Raw genomic sequence first — 24,041 nt, forward strand, 5'->3', positions numbered from 1 at the left:
TTTTTAAATAGGTAGCCCTTGTCCGTGGCCTGCTATTTTTTAAAAGAATACAAAATGGATACAATGAAAAGTCTGAACCCTTTGGTTCAATGAAAACTTCTGAACCCTTCTGGAAGTATTTAAGCAGTTCCGTATGATTTATTCTTCTCCCCTTTTTAAATGTGCGGTGACACATTCCACACACTGTTCTGCTCTTACCCTTTTAAAATCTGTTCTGGAGAGCTTTCCATCATCAGTGCTCCCCTCCCCTTGTTGTTTTCACAGTTAGTGGTGTTCCGTTGTATAGCTTTCCCACAACTCCTGTTCACTCACTGCGATTAGATCCCTTACTGATGTAACTGTGTTTCTACGACTTTGATATTACGAGGCACACTGCAATAAATATCCTTGTGCAATAAATACCACGCCCATGCCACTCTGGCCATTCAAGTGTCCTGTACGGTGACTTTCTGGAAGCGACATTGCTGCGTCAGAGTGGCCGTGTTTGTTCTTGTGAGAGCTACTGTCAAATGCTGAGCTGTGTTTTCCCCATAGAGCAAATCCTAAATCGGCCTGCAGGGCCATGGGGAGGATTGAAAATCCTATAATATACAAAATGCAACAACACGGGGAAGCCTCAGAGATCGAATACTGAACTCAAACAGCAAATTGCATGAAACTACACACAGTACGGTCGCATTTTCAAAAGCTCAAAAAAACCAGCAAAAGGAAACCATTTATTGTCTGGTGGGACAGGCACATGTGATAAAACCCTATTCGATCAGGGGAAGAAAAAGTACAAAATTCAAGATGATGGTCTCGGAGAGGACAGTAGAGGAGCGATGAGGAAGGACCCCAGGAGTGTGCAAGGGTTTTGGTCAAATCTTGGTTCTCAGGTTGGGTGGTGGGTTCGTGGGCATTCAATGTGTGTCAGTCCCTAACTCAGACAAGATGCCACACATCCTTTTGTATGTATCAAATACTATGTAATAAAATGTAAGTTTAAATATAATCCCTCAAAAAATAAAACCTTGTAATGGGTTAAAAAAACAAAAAAAAAGCCAAGATAATCCTTTCCTAGATTATGAAATCAGCATTGTGAGTAGAACTACGGGCAGATCTCTCTCTCTCTAGTTTCTTCTATTGTTTTTTAAGACAGCTTTATTGAGGGGGACTGGCTGGCTCAGTCAGAGGAGTATGCAACTCTTGATTTCAGGGTTGTGAGTTTGAGCCCCACGTTGGGCGTAGAGATTACTTAAAAATAAAAACTGAGGGGCATCTGGGTGGCTCAGTCGGTTGGGCGGTTGCCTTCGACTTGGATCATGGTCCCAGGATCCTGGGATCGAGCCCCGCATCGGGCTCCCTGCTCAGCAGAGCCTGCTTCTCCCTCTCCCTCTGCCTGCCTCTCTCTGCCTGCTTGTGCTATCTCTCTGTCAAATGAATAAAAATCTTTTTTAAAAAAATGAAAATAATAAAAACTGAGGGGCGCCTGGGTGGCTCAGTCAGTTAAGCATCTGCCTTCGGCTCAGGTCATGATCCTGGGGTCCTTGCTCAGGGGGGAGCCTGCTTCTCCCTCTGCCTGCCGCTCCCCCTGCTTGTGTGCTCTCTCTCTCTCTCTCTGGCAAATAAATCAATCTTAAAAAAAAGATGATATTAGAAAAAAAATATCTTAAAGGGGCACCTGGGTGGCATAGTTGGTTAAGCGTCGACTCTTGGTTTTGGCTCAGGTTGTGATCTCAGGGTCATGAGACTGAGCCCTGGGTCGGGTAAGGCTCTGTGCTCAGCAGGGACTCCGCTTGAGTTTCTCTCTCTTCCTCTCTGCTCCTCCCCCCGCATGCGCGTGCACACACTCTCTTTCTCTCTCATGGAAATAAATTTTTAATAAAAATGAAATCTTAAAAAAACAGCTTTATTGAAGGAAAATTGGCATCCAATACACTGCATGTATTGAAAATGTACTATCTGATGATGACACATGTATAAACCTGGGAAACCACCCCCATGCCGTTTCCCCTGCCCCTTTGTAATCATCCCTCCTGCTCCTCATAGTACCCACTGAACTGCTTCCACTATAGAAGAATTTGCATTTTTCAGAACTTAACATAAATAGAATCGTACAGTATGCACTTTTTTCTCTGCCTCTTTCACTGAGCAGATTATCTGAGATTCACCCATGTTGTTACATGTGTTCATAGCCGTTCTTTTTCATTTCCAAGTACTATTCCATTTCATAGATGTACCACAGTTTGTTTGGCTAGTCACCTGTTGGACATTTGGGCTATTTCCAGTTTTGGACTATTACAAATAAAACTGCTATGAACATTCACGTATGTGTGTCTTGTGTGTGGACATATACTTTCATTTCTCTTGGATAAATACTTCGGAGTATAAGGCCTGGATCGTGTGGTGAGTGTTGTTGAACTTTTTAAGAACCTGTGAAACTGGGGTGCCTGGGTGGCTCCGTTGTTAAGCGTCTGCCTTCAGCTCAGGTCATGATCCCAGGGTCCTGGGATCGAGCCCCACATTGAGCCCCGTATCGGGCTCCCGCATCGGGCTCCCTGCTCTGCAGGAAGCCTGCTTCTCCCTCTTCCACTCCCCCTGCTTGTGTTCCCTCTCTCCCTGTCTCTCGTCTCTCTCTGTGAAATAAGTAAAATCTTTAAAAAAGAAAAAAAGAAACTGCGAAACTGTTCCAGAGTGGTTGTACCGTTTTTTTTTTTTTTTTTAAGATTTTATTTATTTGACAGAGTGAGAGAGAGCAGGAACCACTGAGCCACTCAGGCGCCTGTACCATTTTCATTTTGCATTCCCAGCAGCAAGATAGGAGAGTTCTAACCTCTCCACTTCCGCGGCAACACTCAGTATGGTCGGTCTTGGTTCGTTTTAGCCCCTCAAACAGATGTGTAGTAGAATCTCATGGTGGTTTTCATTTGCATTTCATTCATGACTGACGTTGAGCATCTTTTCCTGTGCTTATTTACCATCTATACGACTTCTTTGGAAAGGAGTCTGTTCAGGGGCGTCTGGCTGGCTCAGTTGGCAGAGCATGTGACTCTTGATCTCAGGGTTGTGAGTCTGAGCCCCACGCTGGGTGTAGAGATTACTTAAAAATAAAGTCTTCTCAAAAAAATGAAGAAAAAAAAGAGTCTGTTCAAATCTTTGGCTCCTTTTAAAGAAGTAAGGTTGTCTTCTTATTTTTGAGAGTCTGGATACAAGTCCTTTATCAGATATGTGATTTGCATGTACCTATTATGCTGTTATTTCTAATCTGTGCCTAAGTCACAAATTCCACTACCTATCTCCCCCCGGTTCAAATTACCTTTAATAATAGGAAGAAACATCATTTTCCAGGAAAGACAAAATTATGAAAAGTTCTTAGTGCACAGTGAATCCCTCACTCCATGGTAGATATTATTCCTAATTCAGGTAATGGAATCACAGGTGGGGCTCTCCAAAGGGTGGACACAGAGGCAAACAGCCATGGACTTGCTCTTCTATGGTGTCAGCTAGCTACATGATACTACCAATCAATCTCACCAAGGGCTGGGGTTTCTGAACTATAGGATACAGAGTTAAAAGACCGAAAATATCAAAGGTTAGTACGAAGGGCTGGAACTTTGTACCTTTTACTTTTCAGTGACAATTCTCTGACACCAACCGGATGTCCTACAATTCAATTCTGGCATGAACTACCCCGAGTTGGTGAAGACCCCACAGGTTAAGGAGTTCAGCCGTAAGTCCTGGGTCTCCAGGTTACCCACACCTCTGTCCAACCTGGTTGCAAATTCAGGGTTCCCACAACCCCCCTTCAGGTTCAAATATTTGCCAGGAGGACACACAGAACTCAGGAAAGCACTACATTTATGATTACTGTTTTATTACAGAGAACACAAATGACTAGCTAGATGAAGAAATGCAGTAAGGTGTGGAAGGGTCCTGAGCCCAAGAGCTTATTAGGACCCTGCGGAGTCAGGGTATGTACCACCTCCTGTTACGTCAGTATGTTCACCAACCCAGAAGCTCTTCAAACCTCATTGCTCAGTTTTATTTTTTTTTAAAGATTTTATTTTTTTATTTGAAAGGGAGAGCATGAGTGGGGGTAAGCGGCAGAGGGAAGGGGAGAAGCAGACTCTTCCGCTGAGTAGGGAGCCCAATGTGGGGCTTAATCCCAGGACCCTAAGATCATGACCTGAGCTAAAGGCAGATGCTTAACTGAGCCACCCCAGCGCCCCTGTTCAGAGTTTTATTTTTTTAAATTTTATTTATTTGACAGAGAGAGCACGAACACAAGCAGTGGAGTGGGAGAGGGAGAAGTGGGCTTCCTGCCAAGCAGGGAGCCTAATGCGGGGCTCGATCCCAGGACCCTGGGATCACGACCTGAGCCGAAGGCAGACGCCTAATGACTGAGCCACCGAGGCGCCCCCTGTTCAGAGTTAATAAATTGAGGTTTTATTACACAGGCATGGTTGATGAAATCACTGGCCATGTGATTGAATGCCATCTCCAGCCCCTTTCCCCTCCCCAGAGGTGGGGCTGAAAGTTGGGTGGTTTTTCTGATCAGCCAGCATCCTGAAGCTATCCCAGGGCTCTCAGAGATGGCAATGAGTCACCTGTTAGCTTCAAGTCTGGTATGGTCCAAAGGGGCCTGTTATGAATAAGGAAGGACAGTCTTTTTTTTTTTTTTTTAATATTTTATTTATTTGACAGAGAGAGAGAGAGAGCACAAGTAGGCAGAGTGGCAGGCAGAGGGAGAAGCAGACTCCCTGCTGAGCGGGGAGCCCGACGCAGGACTCGATCCCAGGACCCTGAGATCATGACCTGAGCCGAAGGCAGACACTTAACCGACTAAGCCACCCAGGCACCCAAGGAAGGACAGTCTTATCACTCAGGAAATCCCAAGGGTTTTTGAAGCTCTGTGCCAGGATCTTGGGACAAAGCAATATATATTATTTTTTATTGTACTGCAGCCTTGTAGAAAATCTGGAGGCATCTGTGTCTGAAATCTGTGTGTAGTTCTTGCCCCTGCAACTCAAGAGGTATCCTATTCAAACCAACGGTGCTCTCTGATCTCCATGAAGGAGCACAGTACCCTGTAGCTAGTGTCAATGTCTGCACTCTGCAGACAAGGAAACTAAGGCATGGAGAGATTAAATTACTTCCCTAGTTGCCAGCTGGTGGATGGCTGGCCTGGGTCTGTAAGGCTCCAGCTTGCCTCAAAACCGGGAAGAGTTAGCCTGATGGTCCTCAGCCAGAAAGTGGCATGGACTGTATTCCAATCCCGTTCTGACCAAACAGGAGTCTGGGACTGGTAGACTATACTGGTAGACTGGGTGACCTTGGGCTGGTTGACTTAACCTCTCTGCGCCTCCGTTTTCTCATCTATAAGTTAGAGACAATAAGCATCTCTGAAGGTGGTTGTGAAGATGAAATGAACTACTACTCTATGTAGAAAACCCAAAACAGTGCCTGGAGTAGCCAACATCCAAACTCTTAGGTCTTAAATTTGCCCTTGGAACACATAAAAATTGATCACGGGGCGCCCGGGTGGCTTAGGTGTTAAGCGTCTGCCTTTGGCTCAAGTAATGATCCCAGGGTCCTGGGATCAGGCCCCACATCAGGCTCCCTGCTCAGTGGGAGAGTCTGTTTCTCCCTCTCTCTCTTCCCCTCCCCCCTGCTTGTGCTCTCTCTTGCTCTCTCTCTCAAATAATTAAAATCTTAAAAAAAATAAAAGACAAAATGCAACTGAAATGACTAGAGAGCAGTGAGAAGGACTGGCCCAGCAGACGTCAGACGGAGTTGTAGCCTTTACCAAGGTCAGTATGGTAGCATCATCATTATTATTTTTTAAGATTTTATTTATTTGACAGAGAGAGACACAGCGAGAGAGGGAACACAAGCAGGGGGAGTGGGAGAGGGAGAAGCAGGCTTCCCGCAGAGCAGTGAGCCTGATATGGGGCTGGATCCCAGGACCCTGGGATCATGACCTGAGCCCAAGGCAGACACTTAACGACTGAGCCACCCAGGCGCCCCGGGGAGCATCATTATAATGCTGGCTTAGCCAGTAGAGCATGCGACTCTTGACCTTGGGGTTGTAGGTTTGAGCCCCATGAGGGTTGTAGAGATTACTTATAAAAATAATCTTGAAAAAAATAGTACATTTTCGGGGCGTCTGGGTGGCTCAGTTGGTTAAGCGACTGCCTTTGGCTCAGGTAATGATCCCAGAGTCCTGGGATCGAGTTCCATATCGGGCTCCCCCTTCTCTGTGGGGAGCCTGCTTCTCCCTCTGCCTCTGCCTGCCACTCCCCCTGCTTGTGCTCACTCTCTCTCTCTGCGTCAAATAAATGAAATCTTAAAAAAAAAAATAGTACATTTTCATTTGTGCATTTGTTTTTCTCCTTTATTAGACTGTGATTTTCTGGAAGGCAGGAACTGTGTTTCATTTACTCTGGTATCCACCAACCTGTCTTGCACTCAACAGCTGCTCACACATTTAATGACTCTTTTCTCTTTTTCTCCAGAGAATTTGTATTTACTGAATAAATTAACTTTCCCTCATTTTCAAACAGATGATTTAAACAGCTTATATTTTGGGGCGCCTGGGTGGCTCAGTCGTTAAGCGTCTGCCTTCAGCTCAGGTCATGATCCCAGGGTCCTGGGATCGAGCCCCGCATTGGGCTCCCTGCTCCGCGGGAGGCCTGCTTCTCCCTCTCCCACTCCTCCTGCTTGTGTTCCCTCTCTCGCTGTGTCTCTCTCTGTCAAATAAATAAATAAAATCTGTAAAAAAAAAAAAATAAATAAACAGCTTATATTTTTCCTTTCTTGTCCATATTAGCTTTTTTTATTATACAAATAATACTTTCTCAGTATAAAAAAATTAAAGTAGAATATAGAACATACAGAAATAGAAAAAAAAAGTAAAAAATTAGCTGAGATCCCACCACCATTAGAAATTTGGTGATTTTGGGCGCCTGGGTGGCTCAGTTGGTTAAGCGACTGCCTTCGGCTCAGGTCATGATCCTGGAGTCCCGGGATCGAGTCCCGCGTCGGGCTACCTGCTCAGCAGGGAGTCTGCTTCTCCCTCTCCCGCTCCCCGCTCTTGTGCTCTTTCTCTCTCTCACTCTCTCTCTCAAATAAATAAATAAAATCTTTAAAAAAAAAAAAAAAAAAAAAAAAAGAAATTTGGTGATTTTTCTGGGGCACCAGGGTGGTGCAGTCGTTAAGCATCCGACTCTTGATTTCGGCTCAGGTCATGATCCCAGGGTCCTGGGATCACTATGTCGGGCTCCATACTATGCGGAGAGTCTGCTTCAGGATTCTATCTCTCCCTCTGCTCACTCTTTTTTTTTTTTTTTTTTAAAGATTTTATTTATTTGAGAGAGAGAATGAGAGAGAGAGCATGAGAGGGGGGAGGGTCAGAGGGAGAAGCAGACTCCCTGCTGAGCAGGGAGCTCAATGTGGACTTGATCCCGGGACTCCAGAATCATGACCTGAGCCGAAGGCAGTCGCTTAACCAACTGAGCCACGCAGGCTCCTGCCCCTGCTCACTCTTTCTCAAATAAATAAATCTTAAAAAAAAAAAAGAAATTTGGTGTTTTCCTATAATGCATTTCTTTATGTTTATAGTTATATGTTAAATAAATGGGATTGTCATAAATTTTTTTTTTTTAAGATTTTTATTTATTTATTTGACAGAGAGACACAGTGAGAGAGGGAACACAAGCAGGGGGAGTGGAAGAGGGAGAAGCAGGCTTCCTGCAGAGCAGGGAGCCCGATGCGGGAGCCCGATACGGGGCTCAATGTGGGGCTCGATCCCAGGACCCTGGGACCATGACCTGAGCCGAAGGCAGACGCTTAACGAATGAGCCACCCAGGTGTCCCATGAAGCATATTTTAAAAATACGTTGAGTTCTTGAAATGTATGGAACAATTTCCAGGTAACCTGTTTTCCTCTCCAATGTCTTCACTAATAACATGCTGTGTATACCCTTCTATAGCTTTCTCTATCCTCGCGTAATCAAATGCAGACAGGCACATGCACACATATATAGGGTTTTACAAAAACAAGATCATGTAATATATCTCTGCTTTTCTTATTTAGTAACAGCACAGACGTCCCTCTAAATCAGTTGGTATGGATTAACTGATTTTCAAGTCTGCCTATTAAAATAGGTTAGGGATTCCAATTTATTGAACCCTTCACTTATTAAAGGAAACTCACTTTGTTTCCAGATTTTCACTATTACAGACAGTGCTGCAGTAAATGCAGTAGAAGACCATGAACACATTACATTATATAATCACACGCCTTGCTTTGGGGCAGATTCCCAGGAGTGGGACTGATACATTGAAAGGGCTTATTTTTAGTTTTTCTTGAAAGGGGTACAATTTTAATAGATAATAAAATGCTTTCCAAAAAAGAAATTCTCAGTAGTGTTAGCACATTGGTTGTTTGCTGTTTTGATGGTTATATAAAGAGATTCCTCCTTATCGTCTTAATTTGCATCTTCCTGCAGAGGGTGGGTACTGCTGTCTTTTCATGTTTTTTTGCTATTTGGATTTGCTCTTCTGAGACTTGCCTATTACAATCTTTGCTCATTTTCTATTGTTTTTGTCTTATTTTATAATTAGTTTTTAAGATTTCTTTGCATATTAGCTATCATGTATGGCAAGTATATCTTCCTAATGTGTTACTGTCTGTTGACTTTCATCATACAGTTTTAATTTCTTTAGTGATCAAGTATATCTTTCATTGGTCTGAGTTTTTGTTTCCCTAAAAGTCTCTACCTTTAGATGACCGTGACACTCGCCTATATTGTATTCTAGGTCTGTTTTATTGTTTAATTTAGGACCCTACACCATCTGTTAGCTAAATTTTTTCTTTACTGAATCTACTTACATATGGGGAATCTATTTCCAGTCTCTATTCTGTAGCACTAATCTGTCTTTCCTACAACAAAATCACTTTGTTTCATTATCCTGTCTTGTGTGCTGTTCCTATTGTCTGAAAAGCAAGTTCCTCTTCAACCTCGTTTACAAGTTTCCCCACTATTTTCAAAATTATATTTTAAGATGATGTAATCAACCCCCAACCCAGTTGAGATTCTAATGGAAATGCAATGTACTTGTAAATTAATTTTGGAATTGACTTTATATTGTTTTCCTCCTAAGATTACGTGTTCTTCCATAGGCCCAGATATTGCTTTGATCCTTCAAAAAGACTATTTTATACCTTTTTTTTTTAAGAAAAACAGGAAGTCCCTTTTTACCTGCGGCGAGTCAACGGATCCGGTTTACGGGCGCGCGCCGGCCCCTCCCCCGTCCCTCGGTTCCGGGTTACCATGGGAATCGAAAATTGACGTCACTTAGGGCTTCCGCGCCGGACCCCAGGGTCGACCATGAAGCGAAGGGCGGAGAGGTAGCTTTGCCTCGTCTACGCATGCGCGCTCCTGCTCCACTCCTCCCCGGCGGTAAATCTCGTTCAGCCGGGGTACAGCCGCGACCTCTCGCTTAATCCCAGCGAAGCTGCTCCCCGTGGGAGGGGAGTAGAAAAAGAATCGAACAAGCGACAGCCAATCCCAAGACACTACGACGCAACAGAGAATGATTGACTCAACCAACTTCAACCAATGAGAAAGCCCTTTGCCCCTACGTCACAGAGTTTGCCCCACCCTATCCCCTCCTTTCTGGACTCCGAGCTCAGTTCGCGCAGTAACAAATGAAGTGCGCGCTGCGACACCTCCCAGCTCGCTAGGCTCGGCCGCCATTTCTTCGCCTGGCCTAACGGTCCGGCCAATCCCAGCGTGCATCGAGGAGGGCTAAGGCTCCACCAATTGGAGGCCGCCGATTCCGACCCCTTGCCTCGGCTCGGCCCAATCCAGGCCTCGGGCCCGTCGCCCCCGGCCCGCCCCCGCGGCGCCCTCTCTCCTCCCTCTTTGTGCGTCTCGCGCCGCCGCCGCCCGCCGCGTGAGAGGACGCGCTCCGGGGCAGCGCAGTCGGGTCCCCTCCCCCCGGAAGGTTCGCGAAGAAGAAGCCGCCACCGCCGCCTAAAAGGAGCCGCCGGTGCCGGTCCCCGGGGGCGCCATGGCGACCGGAGCGAACGCCACGCCGCTGGGTAAGCTGGGCCCCCCCGGCCTCCCCCCCCTTTCCGGGCCCAAAGGGGGCTTCGAGCCGGGGCCACCGCCTGCTCCCGGGCCTGGGGCGGGGCTGCTGGTGCCCGGGCCGCCGCCGCCCCCGCCCGTGGGCTCGGTGGGGGCCCTGACCGCGGCCTTCCCCTTCGCGGCGCTGCCGCCGCCGCCACCGCCGCCGCCCCCGCCTCCCCAGCAGCCGCCGCCGCCGCCGCCCTCCCCGGGCTCCTCGTACCCGCCGCCGCAGCCTCCCCCTCCGCCGCCGCTCTACCAGCGCGTGTCGCCGCCGCAGCCGCCGCCACCCCAGCCGCCCCGTCAGGACCAGCAGCCGGGCCCGGCCGGCGGCGGAGGAGGTGAGTCGGGCCGAGAGAGCGCGAGAGGCGTCGCGCGGACGGGCCCGGCCGCCTGAGGGGCGCGCGGCGGCGGCGACGGCGGCTGCACGCGGCAGGGGCGCGCGCGCGCACGGGGAGGCCCCGGGCGGAGGCGCCACAGGGCGCGCGGCCCGGTTCTCGGGCCCCGAGTGCGCACGCGCGCTGGAAGGGGTGGGGGGGGGGGAGAGCGGAGGGTTCCTGTGCGCAGGCGCAGTGTGGCGGCCGGGCTTTGTGGCCCGACTATAATCTGGTGGGGGGGGGGGGTCTGTGTTATATTCTAGACTCTGGTATAGGAGAGCGGTGGCGAGTAGGTTGATTTGGTGGACGGAGGGGTGGGTGTGCATGTCAGGAGGGCGTGAAATGGTCAACTGGTAATGTGGAGCACTTCCTTCCTGGTTCTAGAGAAGTCCAAAAAGCAGAAAAGTAGCAAGAGTAGCTTTTATTTCTATAGTAGGGCAAGGTTTTCACTACAGTGAAAGAAAGAGGCCGAAAATCCTTAGAGTGTGATTGGGTCTGATGCACTTTTCGGGGGAAGGAGTTTTTTCCTAATCTCCATTTATCTTAGAGAAGTCAGATATGCCTCCCCTTAGTTGTTGGGGCTTTCCCCCTGGGAAGTAGAACTGACTTGTGTGTACCAATGTGTATGGAGTTTATGCCTCTGTATCAGAAGAGGAGGATTTGGCTGCTGTTGTATAGCTTTTTTGTTGTTGTCGGACTTTGATACATCCTCTAGGAGTTCAGATGTTAAGTGTCTAGTTGGCCGGGAAAATTGAATCCTTATCTAGGCTAAATTTCTGAAGAAAAAAGTGATCTTGTTGAAGAACTGGGCTTTTTCACTTAGTAAATCATAGGTTTGGTTGTGTTCGGCCCATTTAGAAAGGTGACTGGTGGGGAGTGGAGGTGAGAAGAATCAGCAGTTTTCCCAATCTTGCTTTACTAAGGTATGATTATTCAGTATACCTTGTCTCCCTTGGGGCTTTTAAAACATTCATGGTTGACGTCGCATATCTGAAAGATGTGTTTGCTTGTTTACATACTTCACAGTTTTTCTGGATACGTATTATAAATGTGAAATGCTACTTTTTCGGATCCAGAGCTAGGTACCCTTGTGGTGGCCATGTGTCTCTGAATTCTCGGGTTTGTGTTCATTTTTTTGCTATATATATTTTAGGTCAAGTTCTCAGTTTCCCAGTTTGCCGAGGTTGTGTCTAGTGTCATAAGTATCCTGAAGTGCCTGTTGGTAGTTTGCTGGTTTATATTTGCATTTGATGGACTTTATCTGCCTTCAGATTTTCCAAGTAAGAAGCGGAAGAGGAGCCGCTGGAACCAAGATACAATGGAACAGAAGACGGTGATTCCGGGAATGCCTACAGTCATCCCCCCTGGACTTACTCGGGAACAAGAAAGAGCTTATATAGGTAAATACACGTTCTGCATCCAAATACGTTGTCAGATTGATATGATTTATTCTGAGCAACATTTTATGTGTTATAAGTTTGAGACCTTAAAGTCTTGTTCTTTTGAGATGAGGTACGGTCAGGTGTACTTTCATGACTTTGACATAACCCATCAGTTTTTACTCTGTAAGTCCTGCATTTGAAGCTCCTTGTTTTGGTTTGTTCGTAACAGCAGTGTTCTCCATGAGTGCCAGGAAGGTAGAGGGACCCACTTAGGAGTGAGGGTAGTCCCCAGTCCAGCACCCCACCCCACCCTTTTCAGCTGCTGTTCATTGCCAGTTGGTGAGGTGAGTGTCTTCTGCCTCTCTGGACACGGCCCCAGTGGAGAACACTGCAGGTATTATAAACTAAGTACCTTTTTCACAGCATGGCCTTTCACCATTTCATATTCCTCCCTCTCCTTCAAATGTGGTCTTTTACTTTTATAGGTACTTTCTGAAAAGAAAAACTCAGTTTATTATCAAAGAGTGGTCCTGAAAGTGTTGAACAGTGCACCCCTTTTTACCATTTTGTTGAATTTAACCTTTCCTTCAGCATCTTTTCTGGTTTGGTCTTTGGAGAGCTGTCTTAAAACGAGGGCTCTTTTACTATCAAAGAACTCTGCTGGGAAAGGGGTACTACTTGGATATGGAATGAGGTGGTAGGATAAAAGATCTTATCTGTTGGGAAATTTCAAGAATTAACAATAATTGTCCACAGTGTAAATGAAGTTAACCTCAAAATTACCTTTTTTTAAATATAAGGTTTTTAATGTGAGTTTTACCTTTATTCATGTATCTGCAGCTGTCTCCAAAAAGTTCACTTGATGAACATTTCTTACTAACCAAAGAAACATCCCCTTTGGAGTAAATTAGGGCAAAGGCCGCCTAGGCCTATGAGGCTGTATCCTTCACAGATCAAAAGCTTCAAGGCTGGCATGTGTTATTCTTGAGGATCATTATATTTTATGTTTTTTAACTGCTGAGAGTTTTGAGGTGTTGGAATTGTTACCTTGTTTTCACGGTACTAATATTTCTTCTTTCCCCACTGTTCAATTTACTTCCACCCACCCGCTTGTCTCATTAGATCGGCCTGGGTCTTTACAACCTTGTGGAAATGTCCTTAGTGGAATGACATTCCAGGGACACAAGCAGACTTAGAAAGGGGGGAAAACAGACTTATTCTCTACATCTCCAGTTCTCTTCCTGTGCAGGGAGTTAATGCACTGAGCCCTGAGGGTATTTATAGCTCTATAATCAAAAGTGGGTAGAGCCAAAACAGAGGCCAGTGTAGATCTCAGCTCCAAGAAAGATCACAGACTTTGATTTAAGTGCCAGTTTTCCTCAGGTCAGACCCCACACCCCTACAGTTCAGTTAGGAGGGCTGCCTGCCTCCATGAAGCTGACTTTCACCTTGAGTTCTTGAGCTAAATACTTGACTGTCAAGTCAGAAATTTTCTGGCGTAGAAGAGCTTAGGGATCTATGTATCTTAATTCATCTTCTGTCTCTCAGGGTATACACTGCTTTGTACAATGCCCCCAATATCTTCTCTTGATATGAATGTGGGTTTTCAGTTCTTTGGAGTTGGAATGGGTATGTGGTATAGCCCTGTGGGGTGTATTTAAAAGTAGAAGGGTATCTTGGGTTAGACATGCATTAATCCTGTTTTGGAGCCAGCTCGACTTTAACCCAACCCACTAAGACTTGCCCTTATTAGAGATGCCTGCTCACAACTTTCAGATGCTGCAAAGGTAAGAAACAGGTGGTTCTTCAGCACGCTGAAGACCGTGATCTGGCTCTACAGTTGCCATTATCTTGAGAAGTCACCCGGGTAACATTTCCCTGGAGTCATTGAACTTCTGTGAAACCTTCCTCTCTTTTTTATGTACAGCCTCATTTTGTCAAGGTCTGAGGGCCACACATTCTCCTTGACCCACACTTTCTTTCTCTACATCCCCTACTTTTACTCCCCTCATGAGGAGCGAGTCTGAGAACAGACTTCTTAACGTCTCACGGTTACTGGTTTATTAAGGTATATGGATTGTTACCTAAGACTGGAATAAAAGCAACAGGTATTGGGAGATCCTTATTAGTATGGATCTGGTTGTACAGAAAGAGTATGTATAATAGGCTTTTTATGAGGTGTTGAATTGGTTATTAAATGTCTTACATGTTCAAGGAATTTTGAACCTGGTATCAATGAAAATGATCTTTGCTCAACTGGTATTTTTCCTTGTCCCATGTTAATTGGATTTCATTTTGGGCTATGCTTAATATTTAATGAAGAAAAATAAACTCTCAAGAGTCTTGCCCTCGAAGTAATTTGTTTGGGAACAGGGTATTGGTGATAACATAACATGGTTTGTTCTGGGTGCCAATTGTATAGCAAGCTTTGGAGGGGAGGGAGAGGTGAAACACCTAATAATTGCTTTGATGTTAGCCTTAGTGAACAGTGTATACTGCTAACCCCTCTTCCAACAAACTGTTTGCTTCCTTAAGTGTTAACCATTTTGAAGTGAAAAATACCTATAGATGTAAATGGACTCCTGCCGATAGGTGGTTGGGGGTTTTTGCCTCAATGTGTTCACTGATCAGTCGTCCCTTTCAAAGTCTCCGAGTTCTTCATGCTTGTTGTTGAGATTTGAGATGTTTTTTGGTAACATTGTCTTTTTTCCATCCTTTTTTTTTCTTTCCTAACCTGGTTTCTTCCAGTGCAACTGCAGATAGAAGACCTGACTCGTAAACTGCGCACAGGAGACCTGGGCATCCCCCCTAACCCTGAGGACAGGTTGGGAAACAGTTTTAACCAGCTGACAGTAACGCTTTTACCTTTTTCTCAATACGTTTTACTGGTGGCAACATATTGTGTCAGTTCAATGAAATCCTAGTAAGACGACTGTGATAATACTTTGACCATTCTGGGGCCTAGGGTTTAATTAGCAATCTATATGGTCAGTCGTCAGTTAGAAAATTGGAATGAAATTTAATTACTAGCAGAATAAAAAGTTACAGGAAAATGGACATCTGGTTTCCAATTGGTAAGCACCTAGATTTTAACCTGATTTACCCACCCGTAGGGACAGTGAGGTGGCCCGTTAACCAGCCTTTTCAGTAACTGCTTTGGTTGAAAACCGAGGGTGTAGAGCTTTTCTCACAGGTACATGGTGCAGGGATTAAGAATATTTTTGAGCATCACTGAATTTGAGCAGACCAGAAGCTCAGTCTGGTTAGCTCATTGCTGCAGTCTTCCTGCTCATGGTTTTGAGGTGGTTTTAAAATAGATGAGATTTCTAACCAGCTTCCTTCACTGCCAGTGAATTTTCCGCCTTGGCCATTGCCTGGGGGGTATTGGGAGGGTCCAGAATATTCTCGCCTGTTTTGGGAAGGCTAGCAACCAACCCTAAGTCACCTTTATTTTTCAAGAGTGTGGTCTTCAAACATCTGTAGTCACATCCTTTCAGTTTACAATTTCTCTCACCTTTGAAAAGTAAAAAGTCTGAGGGAAATTAACTTTTTAACCAGGAATTTTATTGGCTGGTTGAACTTCGAACAGCTAAATCTGGTCCATTTAATAGAAGGGCAATATGCCTCCCTCTCCGTGAAATTGCTCTTAGTGCATGCGGCATAGTTGAAAACACTTCACTTTAAAAAGTAGTGTTTTTAGCTTTTATTACCCAATTAATGGCTTGTTAAATCAGGAAGATGATGTAGTGATTTTAGAAGCCACTCACTTATGCATCTTTCTGCTGCCCTTTGCCAGGGAACAAATTAACTTAATCTCTCCATGTGGGCTCTTTAATTTTACTTAATGAAATTTATTATTTTTTTACCTGTAGATTTTGGTTGGAGGGTTGTGTTGTGTTTTATATATATATATTTATATATATATATTTATATATATATATATTTCTTTTTTTTTTTTTTTTTTTAAAGATTGCATTGTAGGTTGTAGACCACAACTGTTGAGTGCTTTTTTGGCCTTTTTCCCTTTAATAATACGTCTAACAGGTTACCAGGCAATTCCTCAAAAGGTTGAATTTTTAACAAACCTTTGCTTCCTGGAGAAATGGGATTAGAGTTTAGTTGATCTATATGATGCCTCTTTGAAGTGAAGAAGTTGGGCCAATATAACCTCTAGAATATTAGCTTTTGCCTTTTCACATCCACAATTTGGGAAGAGATTAAACTGTTGTGAGGCTTTTAAATGACCAATTTGGTACTGGTAAACCTTGTTCTGTTGATTAGCCAGAAATGCTTAATTCTAGACAGCTACGGGGTGGGAATTAGAAACGTCAAGCACGTTAGAAATAAAACCAGAGCAGTTTTTTTCTCCCTTGTATTCAGTTTGAAAGAGGGCCTAATGCCTGACTGGTTTTGCTTTTGAGCCCAGGTTGGAGGGAACTGCATGAGTTTCTTACCTTACTGAGGTTATTTCCTAAGAAGGTGTATTCTCAATATTAAGCCACTATGCTATTTTGATGTTGCTTAAGTTGCACAGTTAAAAATGTTTTAAAAATCTCTTGTAGACTTAAATGTATAAGATGATAGTCTAATGAGCTGGGGTATGTTTGCTTTTGTTCATTATTATTGGATTGTGTTAACAGTTTATATAAATGCTAGAAACGGAGGTGTCATTTAGCCGTCATTAGCCATGAACAAACCTGACCTTTTATTCCATCGTGTGTGTAACGTGGTATGACATGGTTCCCTTTAGGCTGAAGACAGTGGGAGCAGCCGAGTTCAGTCCTTGCTCTCCAACTAGGCAAGGTTCTCTCAACTAAACCAAGGGTATAGGAGTCTTGACTACTTTCAGGATGTTTTTTTAATAACCTGATCCACATGGTCTCTTCCCTTCTTGCAGCTGCTACTAAATTTTCATTCAGAATATCAAGCTATGGTCCTTTTTGTAATCTCAACTCAGAATTCTAGGAGTGTAACTTCTCTTTTTTATTACCGCAAAATCCAGCTGTGGTAAACTGACCATTTTATCATTACTATTTTTTACTTGTAGCAACAGCATTTTACTCCTTAAAAAAATGAGAGAGAGAGAATCTGCTTTCTGGACTTGTAAACTCTGGTGGAGAATCCTAGGTTTTCCCCTTGCCGTTTGCAGGTCCAGACCCTAGACAAGTACTTGACCAAATCTGCATTTGCAGCCTCTAGCAGAAGCTGCTTTAGCACGTTAACGTTTTTCTCTACCCAGACTCCCCAACCTCGAACAGCCAGAAAACAGGTTGACTCCTGGGCCTTGGACACAGCCAGCCAGGCCATTGAAGGAAAAGCAGAGACGAAGCCTTGAACCATCTCTCTCCATTGTGGGGCCAAGTAGCTGCAGCAGCCTTGAGTCCCAGTTGCATTGGGTTAAAGAGCTCATACTTAACTATGTGGCAGGGGTGCAGACACTCTTCCTGATAGGGCACGAGCTCTGCAAGAGTTCACATTTTACCTAAACTTTTGGGTTTCCGTGGTTCATAAAGTTGTAATAATGTACAATTTTTTAAAATGAAAAATCCATATTTGGCAAGAAGACTCCAGAGGATGATACTGTCCTTGCCATTTACAGTCCAAAGATTTTCCCCCAGAAGGACAGACTTTTTTCTTCTCAACATTTAGAAGCAAGACCTTTTTTTTCTTTCTCACACACACCCCAGTCCCCCTAATGCTAAGCCAGCTTTCATCTCCCCATTCCACACGATCTTGAGTAGCACACGTTACGGTCGGTTCCTCCGAAGAGTGTTGTGTTAGGGTCTGAGAGGCAGAGGGGCTGGGGAAGACTAATTTTAGCCCATGTGGGATGAGAAGAGTGAAGGCAAAGCAGTAACGGTGATCTGTTTCCCACAGGTCCCCTTCCCCTGAGCCCATCTACAATAGCGAGGGGAAGCGGCTTAACACCCGCGAGTTCCGCACCCGCAAAAAGCTTGAAGAGGAGCGGCATAACCTGATCACGGAGATGGTTGCCCTCAACCCTGATTTCAAGCCACCTGCAGATTACAAGTAAGCAGAGGGGCTGGTTGTCCAGGCCAAGGACACGTACAGATCACGTGTGATCTGGTGGAACTATTCTGGTACTAACGTCACACCACTTGTCCTCAAGTCATGTATAGTTAATACATGGTAGCAAGGTTAGTTCTAAAAGCTGTGGGTTGTGTCCTCTCTCAGAAACATGCAGAGTCTATGAGTCTTTTCTTTTTTAGACCTCCAGCAACACGGGTGAGCGATAAAGTAATGATTCCACAAGACGAGTATCCAGAAATCAACTTTGTGGGGCTGCTGATTGGGCCCAGGTGAGTAACTGCTACCCTGTGGGATACATGATTGTTAAGAAACTGTGAGCTGTATCGGTCTTAGGCCCAGCTGGGTACCACTGATGGCTTCCCTTCCTGTTTTTGGTGGGAGTTCACACTTTTCTGTGAGAAAATCTCTTCAACCCCGTTTTACTGCAGAGAACTCAAATCTTACAGATTTGGTGTGGCTGCCTTTAACTTAAAAGAGATCATGGAGCTCTTGGTGGGAAAATCCAACTCTGCACTCATGGTTTCCTGCCGGTGTGATCCGCCCACTCTGTCCCCTCTGGCATGGGAACTTGCCTATCAAATCTAACAATTCAACTTTTTCTGCCCCTGATAGAGGGAACACCTTGAAGAACATAGAGAAGGAGTGTAATGCCAAGATTATGATCCGGGGGAAAGGGTCTGTTAAAGAAGGGAAAGTTGGCCGCAAAGATGGCCAGATGCTCCCTGGAGAAGATGAGCCACTTCATGCCCTAGTTACCGCCAACACCATGGAGAATGTGAAGAAAGCTGTGGAACAGGTGAGGCAGCCAGAAAGGAAGCCTCTTGCTAGAAATCTAGTGGTGGCCCCAGCGCTTTATGTAACTGTGACCCTTGCATCTCCACTAGATAAGAAACATCCTGAAGCAGGGTATTGAGACCCCTGAGGACCAGAATGATCTACGGAAGATGCAGCTTCGGGAGTTGGCTCGCTTGAATGGGACCCTTCGGGAAGATGATAACAGGTGTGTGATCGGTTTAGAGTGGAGAGAGTGTACAAACCTGAAGAACCTGTGGAAGTAGGATGCTTGGCCGTAGCCCTTGACATGACTCTTTTTTTTTTCCCCCCTTCTTCCTCGACAGGATCTTAAGACCCTGGCAGAGCTCAGAGACACGCAGCATTACCAATACCACAGTGTGTACCAAGTGTGGTGGGGCTGGACACATCGCTTCCGATTGCAAATTCCAAAGGTGAGGGCCTGGGATTATGGCTTCTTTGTAGCCGTGGTGTTCAAGACATTGCTTGAGCATGTTGGTTGGTTGCTGTTAACCTTTGGGCTCTAGAGAAGCTTCCTTTCTGTGAATGTGGTCTGTAATGGTGTGATGTTAAAGCCCAGGATGATGAGAAGCAGCTTGTGCGAACACCTGTATTTTGTGGCTCATCTTGAATTCAGGAAAACTAGAAACTTCCATCCTGAGTGTAAATGTTTCCACTGTGGCTCAGTATTAACTACTTTTTGCTGCTTAGGATCGGTTTCAGAAGCCATCTGGATTTTTGACCAGTTTTGAACCAGCACTTGATAGCAACATTTTTCTACTTTGTTCTCCTTTGGAAAACCTGGCAGGTGTTCTAGTCCTGCATAGACCTTCCTTCCCTCAAACTGGGAATGTAGGATTTGATGAAGGTTTGCTCTTTGGAAGAGCCTGTGCTTTCCTAGCTCATGTGGCTGGCTGGGTGCTCTCCATCTTTTCTGTTGTGACAGAAATCCACGTGGTCTCCCAGATGCAGAGCTGGGCGCAGAACTGAGGACTTGATGAGAGTATTTTGAGGAACGGTTAGAAAGGATGGTTGAATTCAAAGAACTCTGTCACTTCTTCTACAGGATAGAACTTTCCTTCTTAATGAATTTTTTTTCTCTTCTCTCTTTCTTTCTCTGTGTTTCTTATCCTGCCTTCAGGCCTGGTGACCCCCAGTCAGCTCAGGATAAAGCACGGATGGATAAAGAATATTTGTCTCTCATGGCTGAGCTGGGCGAAGCGCCGGTGCCGGCATCCGTGGGCTCCACCTCGGGGCCCGCCACCGCGCCCCTGGCCAGCGCACCTCGGCCTGCTGCTCCTGCCAACAACCCGCCTCCACCGGTGAGTTTCAGGGGCTGGTTCTTGTGGTCTGGCCGCCCCCATTCTCTTCCTCAGAGACTGAGGGCTGTGGCCAGGTGCTTTGGGTAGAGCGCAGTGACAGACATGGCTGGCAACATTGTTCTTCCGGGTGTCAGGATGTTCAGGGATCTTTCACTTTAGAAAGATCCTGTCCTTGTGTGTTTTCTGGTACTCTTGGCGTAGCCGAAAGAACAGTGTTGCCACCAGGGGGAGCAGGCAGGGACGTTGGCGGGAAATGCTCTCACGTAGTCTCTCATGTCCACCACCCAGAGCCGCCCACCCTGGATGAATTCTGGCCCTTCAGAGAGTCGGCCCTACCATGGCATGCACGGAGGTGGTCCTGGTGGGCCTGGAGGTGGCCCCCACAGCTTCCCACACCCATTACCCAGCCTGACAGGTGGGCATGGTGGACATCCCATGCAGCACAACCCTAACGGACCCCCACCCCCTTGGATGCAGCCGCCGCCACCACCGATGAACCAGGGCCCCCACCCACCTGGGCATCATGGCCCTCCTCCAATGGGTAAGTAAGTGTCAGACCAGAAACCTTGGGGCTTTGGGATGAGCAAGGGTGACGTCAGGTTGCTGCGACCCGGAAGCAGCTCTCAAAGTGGCTGGGTATTGCATCGGGTCTCCTGCCCAGGCCGGGGCTCCGGAAGGAGCAAGACTTCGTCCTGGCTTAGGAAGTGGTTTGTGCGTGGGGTAGACATAGACCTACGTCTCAAAGGCAGGGTTCCAGAACGGTTCTTACAAGGGTAGTGGTTGCAAGGTGTGTGCACCCAGTAAGCTGTCGGTGGGGGCGTCTTCCCTGGCCGGTTCCCATGTCCTGCTAAGTCCCTGCTCTTTCCTTCCATCAAGATCAGTACCTGGGAAGTACGCCTGTGGGCTCTGGGGTCTATCGCCTGCATCAAGGAAAAGGTAACGCGGCCTGGCGTCTGCTCGCTGGGGGGCGCTGGGCCTGGCAGTGGGGTCTCCGGCCCGAGGCTCACCGTCGCCTCCGCCTCCGCCTCCCTGCAGGTATGATGCCGCCGCCGCCTATGGGCATGATGCCGCCGCCGCCGCCGCCACCCAGTGGGCAGCCCCCGCCCCCTCCCTCTGGCCCTCTTCCCCCATGGCAGCAGCAGCAGCAGCAGCCTCCGCCACCCCCTCCGCCCAGCAGCAGTATGGCTTCCAGTACCCCCTTGCCATGGCAGCAAAGTGAGTGGACTATTTTGGGCTTGTGGGGGTGGGTGGGATGGGGAGGTGGGGCTGAGAGGAGCAGAAGAAGCTCACGGCTCACAGAGGCAGGCAGACACCCAGGGAGGAGACGCTGCTCTCTGCTGGGGGTGCAAGCAGAAAGGGCCTCGTGGCCCCTGGGGGTCTTGGGGAAGAGAGCTGATGTTTGGCGTGGTTGTGTCTGGGGAGCGGTTTTGGGGGACCTGGAGGGAACCTGCCATCGTAGGTAGGGTGCCAGAAATCCAGGCTCTCACGGGCTGGGCTGCGTGAGCTGCCGGCTGCTGGCTGGCCCGAGCCTGTGTGTAAGGCCGGGGTGGGGAGGGTGCTTGCATGCTGCGCAAGGGACGTGATTGGGGCCTGAGAGACGGCAGGGATGGGACCGGGCTGTGGGGAGAGTAGCTGTGGCCTTGAGGTTGAATGTGCCGTTCGGTGGTGGCGGCGGATGGGCGGAGGGATGTCAGAGCCGGTTCTTGTGTCTGGTACCTTCCCCTCAGCCCTTCCAGGGGCACTGGTGACAAAGGGCTTGCTCTGCTAAGCCCAGAGACCTCGAGGCTGACCCCAGGGTAGTCCTGCCCACCCCTCCACTCCCCATCACCAGGACAGCCCCGCCCGCCCGCCCCCCACCACCGTACCGCATGCCAAGCAAGGAGCAGGCGCCCCTCGCCCCCCCATCCCAAGGCAGCAGCCGCAGAGAGCCGCGGTGTGCCCCCGCGCGTGTGACCTTGGGCTTCTTTACCACCCCAGATACGACGACTACCACCACGAGCGCTGGCACAGGGTCCATCCCGCCATGGCAACAGCAGCAGGCGGCTGCCGCAGCTTCTCCAGGAGCCCCTCAGATGCAAGGCAACCCCACTATGGTGCCCCTGCCCCCCGGGGTCCAGCCGCCTCTGCCGCCCGGGGCCCCTCCCCCTCCGCCGCCTCCGCCGCCTGGTTCCGCCGGCATGATGTATGCCCCGCCCCCTCCTCCTCCGCCTCCCATGGACCCTTCTAACTTTGTCACCATGATGGGCATGGGGGTGGCGGGCATGCCGCCCTTCGGGATGCCTCCAGCTCCCCCACCGCCTCCACCACAGAACTAGACTCGGTTTTTTTAAGAAAATATATATTATATAGAGAGAGAATTGGTCTCGTTTAAACACACGCCGAACCTCACCATATGGAGCCAGACATTGGGATGCACGCATGTGATTTGTGTGCACGCATGTGTGTGTGTGCACGCACCGGGCTGGGCCAAGCGACTGAGGACTCGCTTGGGAACGGGCAGGTGGTAGTAGGGGCGCCAGCTTGGGCTCTCCTGGCGCCCCGTAGCATCGAGTGTCTTCTTTGTCTTCTTTCTCTCCTCACCCAACTCCCTTTGCCTCTCCCCAAACCGGGCCGCCAGGATCCCTCCCCGCGGCGGCGATGGCCCGAGCCATGAGAGTGAGGACTTTCCGCGCCCATTGGTGACCCTTCCAGGCAGACAGCCTCAGCAGCGCCCCTGGTGGACAGGATGGTTCGGCAAAGCAGCCTGAGTTATTTTTGTGGACGGAATCGGAACACGCTGGCTCCATATCGTGAAATTTTTATTAATTTTTTCTTTTTCCTTTGTTATTTCCGTATCTCTTCCTTTCTTCAGACTCCGTCCAAGGAGATGCTCTTCCCCGATCTTCTGCTGCAATTAGACTCCTTTCCTTTTTCTCCATTCCTTGTTCTTCTCTTCCCAAGGAGAGGAGGGAGCAAATGGTTTTAGGCGCAAGCTTTGGCCATTAATGTCAGGCTGTTTGGAAGGGGGGGGTTCCTTTTGGTTCTAAGATATTCAAGGTTGCCATGACCACCCCAGTTTTTTTGTTTTTTGTAGTGTGATATTTTGTTTTTGTCACCTTAATAGACTAGTGGGTTAATTTCCAGGTTCCGGGCCAACACCCATCCTGGCACCCCTGCCAGTGGTAGGTGGGGCCACCCAAGCTACCTTGGTCTTGTCTGCCACCCTGGAGAGTCCTTTCCTTGCTCCCTGAGCACCTGAGCTGCCTCAGATTCCATTTGTTCCTCTCCTTCCTGGAAGGTTTCCTTTCAAATTTTATTTTAATCCCAAACGTCTGAATGTTTTGCAGTGTCTAGGGGTTTAAGCCCCTTGTTTTTCGTTCTACTTTTTTCTCCCCTTCCCTCTTCATGGAGTGATTATGTTGACAATAATGTATAATGCGCGTTCTCTTCACTGGTTTATCTGCAGAAATTTCTCTGGGCTTTTTTTTCGGTGTATGATTCAACACTGCGTTAAAAGGGGGATGTTCCATTGAATAAAAGAGCAGTGTGGTTTTCTGGGTCTGTTTCTTCATTTTTCTTTTCTCATCAAACCCCCGGTACTTAGCAGCAGCTCCAAAGTTACCTCACCTGCCCACATTCAGCACCTGGCCCCAGCCATCCCGTTCTCTCTGGGGAACCCCTGGGACCTTCATTAGGGAGCCTCCCGCCTGCGTCCCTGTGTGTGGCTTTGCTGGTGGAAGCTGAGTATGTGGGTGGTCCCACCATCTCCCCTTTGTTTACTGGTTCACAGCTGAGAACCAGGTTCTTCACCACCATCACCCACCCCCATCACCCCTCAATCCCCTGGTCCCTGCTGTTCTGAAGGCCTTTCCCTGGGGCTTGGACCCCGACATTTGCTGAGCTCTGGTTGCGATCTCTGCCTGGAAGCTACCACCTGACGGAAGGCCCTGGGCCTAGGGAGGCGTCGGCACTAAAGGTCAAGCCAACTGATCCTGCCTGCGAGGCGCAGAGCAGATAAAATTAAAA

General features: G+C 47.6%; 1 protein-coding gene and 1 long non-coding RNA gene across 16 annotated transcripts; one reads left to right on the forward strand and one right to left on the reverse strand.

Annotated features, from left to right (window-relative positions):
* Positions 1–1,867: 1,867 nt before the first annotated feature.
* Positions 1,868–10,517, reverse strand: LOC118541513 (uncharacterized). Its single transcript, XR_004920143.2, has 2 exons — positions 10,336–10,517; positions 1,868–9,559 (listed from the first exon to the last, which is right to left on the reverse strand). It is a non-coding gene; the product is annotated as an uncharacterized LOC118541513 (long non-coding RNA).
* On the forward strand, positions 9,665–23,574 carry SF1 (splicing factor 1). 15 transcript variants are annotated; one of them, XM_078057805.1, is made up of 14 exons: positions 9,665–10,453; positions 11,761–11,889; positions 14,620–14,695; positions 17,749–17,901; positions 18,102–18,191; positions 18,535–18,718; positions 18,807–18,922; positions 19,041–19,148; positions 19,856–20,036; positions 20,304–20,577; positions 20,913–20,972; positions 21,072–21,251; positions 22,014–22,218; positions 22,654–23,574. In XM_078057805.1, exons 1-14 carry the CDS (start codon positions 10,057–10,059, stop codon positions 22,781–22,783), a joined length of 2,283 nt encoding a protein of 760 aa, XP_077913931.1. In that variant the 5' UTR covers positions 9,665–10,056; the 3' UTR covers positions 22,784–23,574. The 15 variants fall into 15 exon arrangements, with proteins under 15 accessions (XP_077913931.1, XP_077913932.1, XP_077913933.1 ...); XM_078057813.1 differs by having other exon boundaries at positions 9,668–10,087; positions 20,304–20,581; XM_078057810.1 differs by having other exon boundaries at positions 9,668–10,087.
* Positions 23,575–24,041: the final 467 nt, after the last annotated feature.

The sequence above is a fragment of the Halichoerus grypus genome, chromosome 11, assembly GCF_964656455.1.
Source record: "Halichoerus grypus chromosome 11, mHalGry1.hap1.1, whole genome shotgun sequence".
NCBI lineage: Eukaryota > Metazoa > Chordata > Mammalia > Carnivora > Phocidae > Halichoerus > Halichoerus grypus.